Source organism: Merops nubicus, unplaced genomic scaffold, assembly GCF_000691845.1.
Source record: "Merops nubicus isolate BGI_N331 unplaced genomic scaffold, ASM69184v1 scaffold18011, whole genome shotgun sequence".
Taxonomy (NCBI): Eukaryota; Metazoa; Chordata; class Aves; order Coraciiformes; family Meropidae; genus Merops; species Merops nubicus.
In genome coordinates, this window is record NW_008590467.1 from 29,656 (window position 1) to 32,904 (window position 3,249).

General features: G+C 57.7%; 1 protein-coding gene across 1 annotated transcript in view; it reads left to right on the plus strand.

The window, feature by feature from the left end:
• LOC103782208 (proactivator polypeptide-like) overlaps positions 1-3,249 on the plus strand; it is a 7,909-nt gene that overhangs the window by 3,979 nt on the left and 681 nt on the right. The window contains 12 exon segments of the mRNA XM_008949960.1: positions 14-91; positions 183-308; positions 528-716; positions 1,018-1,161; positions 1,333-1,389; positions 1,624-1,632; positions 1,733-1,840; positions 1,981-2,067; positions 2,169-2,370; positions 2,431-2,606; positions 2,609-2,761; positions 3,029-3,136. Coding sequence (XP_008948208.1) covers positions 14-91; positions 183-308; positions 528-716; positions 1,018-1,161; positions 1,333-1,389; positions 1,624-1,632; positions 1,733-1,840; positions 1,981-2,067; positions 2,169-2,370; positions 2,431-2,606; positions 2,609-2,761; positions 3,029-3,136 — 1,437 coding nt within the window.

The following is a 3,249-nucleotide window of genomic DNA, read 5'->3' on the forward strand; positions in this document are numbered from 1 at the left end:
TCCCTTCTTTCAGCAGAAGGGGATTCCGTGTCACCTGTGCCAGGTGGTGGTCTCCGTGGTGGGCAAGATCTTGCAGGACAATCGCACTGAGGTGGGTCATGGCTGGGGGTGTGTGTGGGACTGCGTTGTCTACCCATCCACTGTGGGTCAGCCTATTCCTGAGCTCTCCCATTGTCACCTAGGAAAAGCTGAGGCTCTTCTTGGATAAGAAATGCCAGTACCTGCCCTTCCAAGACTGGTCTGTCAAGTGCAAGAAGATGGTGGACACTGGTATCCTCATCCTCGTCCAGCTGGGCAAGCAAGTGATGGTAACTGGTGTGGGGGGGACCCCCCTGAATTGGCTTTTCTCCATGGTTTGGGCTGTCTTGGGAGCTTGAGGGTCAAGGGATGCTCTTGGGGCCCAGGACAAAACCTCTGCAGCGATCAGCTGGGGATGGAAATGACCCAGGAACGGGAGGGGAAGGGGGGTAGGGAGCATAATGATGGGGCAGATGCAGCCCCAAACCCCCATCCTTCTGCCCCCTCAGTCAGACCCAAAGGTGGTGTGTGGGACCATCAAGCTGTGCCAGCCCCGGGAGAGCCCCACGGGGGCCTTGAAGTTTCAGAAGCCACCACCAGCCCCTGCGGGCCCTGCTCGAGACTTTGCTGACCTGGTCTCCCCCTTCATCGCCAACGTGCCCCTCCTGCTCCATCCCCAGGACCTGCCTCGTGGTGAGGCCCAGGTACCGTGGCACGCTCGGGAATGCCATTGAATTACCTATTTCACAGTCATTAAAAAAAAAAAAAAAGTATTAAAATTACCACAGAGATGAAATAGCATCTGGCTGGGGGTGTCACCAATTCGGGGATGGGATGTTGCATGATGCAGTGCAGGGGGACCAGAGAGATGCTGGCCAAGAAGCTGCCCCAGATTGTGCCTGGCATTTAAATCCCAGCCCTGCAAATGCAAGCTTGGGGGGTTGGAACTCCCTTTTATTTTGGGGGTACCAATGCATCCCTGCCCACGTTGTCCCACAGGAGATGGAAGAGGTGTGCGGGAACTGCCTGCAGCTGGTGGCAGCTGTGCAGCTGGAGCTGGGGACCAACAAAGACTTCACCCAGGAGCTGGTGGCCCGTGCCAAGCAGGCATGTGAGGAGCTGGCACCCCCTATGGCACAGCAGGTAAAGGTGCCAGCATCATGCTAGGCTCCCTCCACCTCCATGTCACTGTGGCACAAGTGCATCTCTTGCAGCCACCTGCTTTTGAGCATCACCCAAGGGCGCTTTGGGGGTGCAGGCAGGACAGTGGGGTGTCCAGCCTTGGGTGCTGACACAGTGTCTTCCCATGCACAGTGCAAGCACTACCTGGCTGAATATGTGGACACAACCACCCAGTTGCTCCGGTACATGGTAAGTGGGCAAGCGGCTCCCCAGGGACGGTCGGGTGCTGGTGGGGGGCTGAGTGGCACAGCCAAGGGGATCCCATCAGCAAATCAGGGCACTGCGCTGTTTTTAAATTAAACCCACTGCTTTATATTCCTACAAACATTTAAATATTCCTCCCCTCTTCATCTGAGTTCCAACTGCTGTAATTCTTTTTAACTTTCATTTTTTCTTGCCGTTTTCTGGCCTCTCCACTCGCAGCTGGCTGAGGTAAGTGAGACCCATGCCCTGACAAGCTGGCATCACCACCCTCTGTTGGGAAGTGGAGGGGGAGTGATGTCTGCCCATCTTGGGACACCTCTCTCCCCAGGACCCGATGGAGCTGTGTGGCCAGGTGGGACTCTGCTCTTCCACCTCGGTGCTGCCCCTCCACACGCTGCTCACGGAGAAGGTGCTGCAGGCTCTGAGTGAACCGGGGGTAAGTGCCCCCCCACCAATTCCACCACGCTCCTTAAAATCCAAGGAAGAGGAAGCCTTGGATGAAGAGGCCAATGGATGAGTGGGATTGGGGTGGCTCTGGTGGAGCTGGACATATGTCCCATGACCTTGTCCTGACAGGCTGACGAGGGGACCACGCCGCTGTGCGAGGTGTGCCAGTTTGCTGTGAAGGCAGCCGAGAGCCTCCTGGAGAACAATGTGACTGAGGTGAGCCCCACCACTGCAGTCCAGGGGTGGGGGAGCTGGGAAAGTGGGGCAAAGGGGCATCAAGGAGGGAAGGTTTCCCTCTGCCTGCCTTCTCCCTGCAGGAGCAACTTGTGAACAACATTGAGAAAGTGTGTTACATGCTGCCCCACGGTGTCATCGGGCAGTGCAAGGACTTTGTTGACTCCTATGGCAAAGCTGTGGTCATCATGCTGCTGGAGGCCACCGACCCGGCAGCCATCTGCACCATGCTGCACTGCTGTCCCCGCAGTGGGGACACCCACCCAGGTGAGCCTGGGGGACACGGCGGGCGCCCTGGGGAGCGGGGTGCTGGGAGCTGCTAACGGCCTCCTCTGTGTCCCATAGTACCCGCTACTCTGGAGCAGCTGGTGATGGGCCCGGGTGGCTTCTGCAACGTCTGCCAGATTGTCATCACCTACTTTGATAATGAGCTGCTGAAGAACGAGACGCTGGCAGAGCTGGGTGATGTGCTGGAGAAGGGCTGCGAGCTGCTGCCCCCGCCGCTCACGGGCAAGGTGAGCCCAGAGGGGAGCACCCGAACCAGTGGGGATCCCCAGCACACTCCCACTTGGCTCACCCCCTTTCTCCTTGCCAGTGCGAGGCTCTCGTGGTGCAGTACGAGCCGGCGGCCATGCGGCTCCTTGTACAGATGATGGACCCCAACTTTGTCTGCACCGTAAGTGCCTGTGTGCCGTGGGTGCTCCATTAGGGGACCGAGATGGCAATAGGGTCTTGGGGTGCTCATGTTGGCTTCTTTTGTTTCTTTTTTTTCCTCACTCCTCCCACCCTTTTCCTTCGCAATGCCGTCTGCACCGTAAGTGCCCGTGTGCCGTGGGTGCTCCATTGAGGGACCAAGATGGCAATAGGGTCCTGGGGTGCTCATGTTGGCTTTTTTTGTTTCTTTTTTTCCTCTCTCCTCCCACCCTTTTCCTTCGCAATGCAGAAAATAAGAGCTTGTGACTCACCTGAGGAGGATCTTCTGGGCTCGGACCCCTGTGTCTGGGGTCCACACTACTGGTGCAAGAACATGGCCACAGCGGTTGAGTGCCATGTAAGTGTCAGGTACATCCCCTCCCCTGGGCTGGCAGGGTGCTGGGAGGGGGTCTCTTCCTCCCCCTGCCATCCCTCCCCAGCTCTCATCTGGAAAGCTGCCTGGCAGAAAAG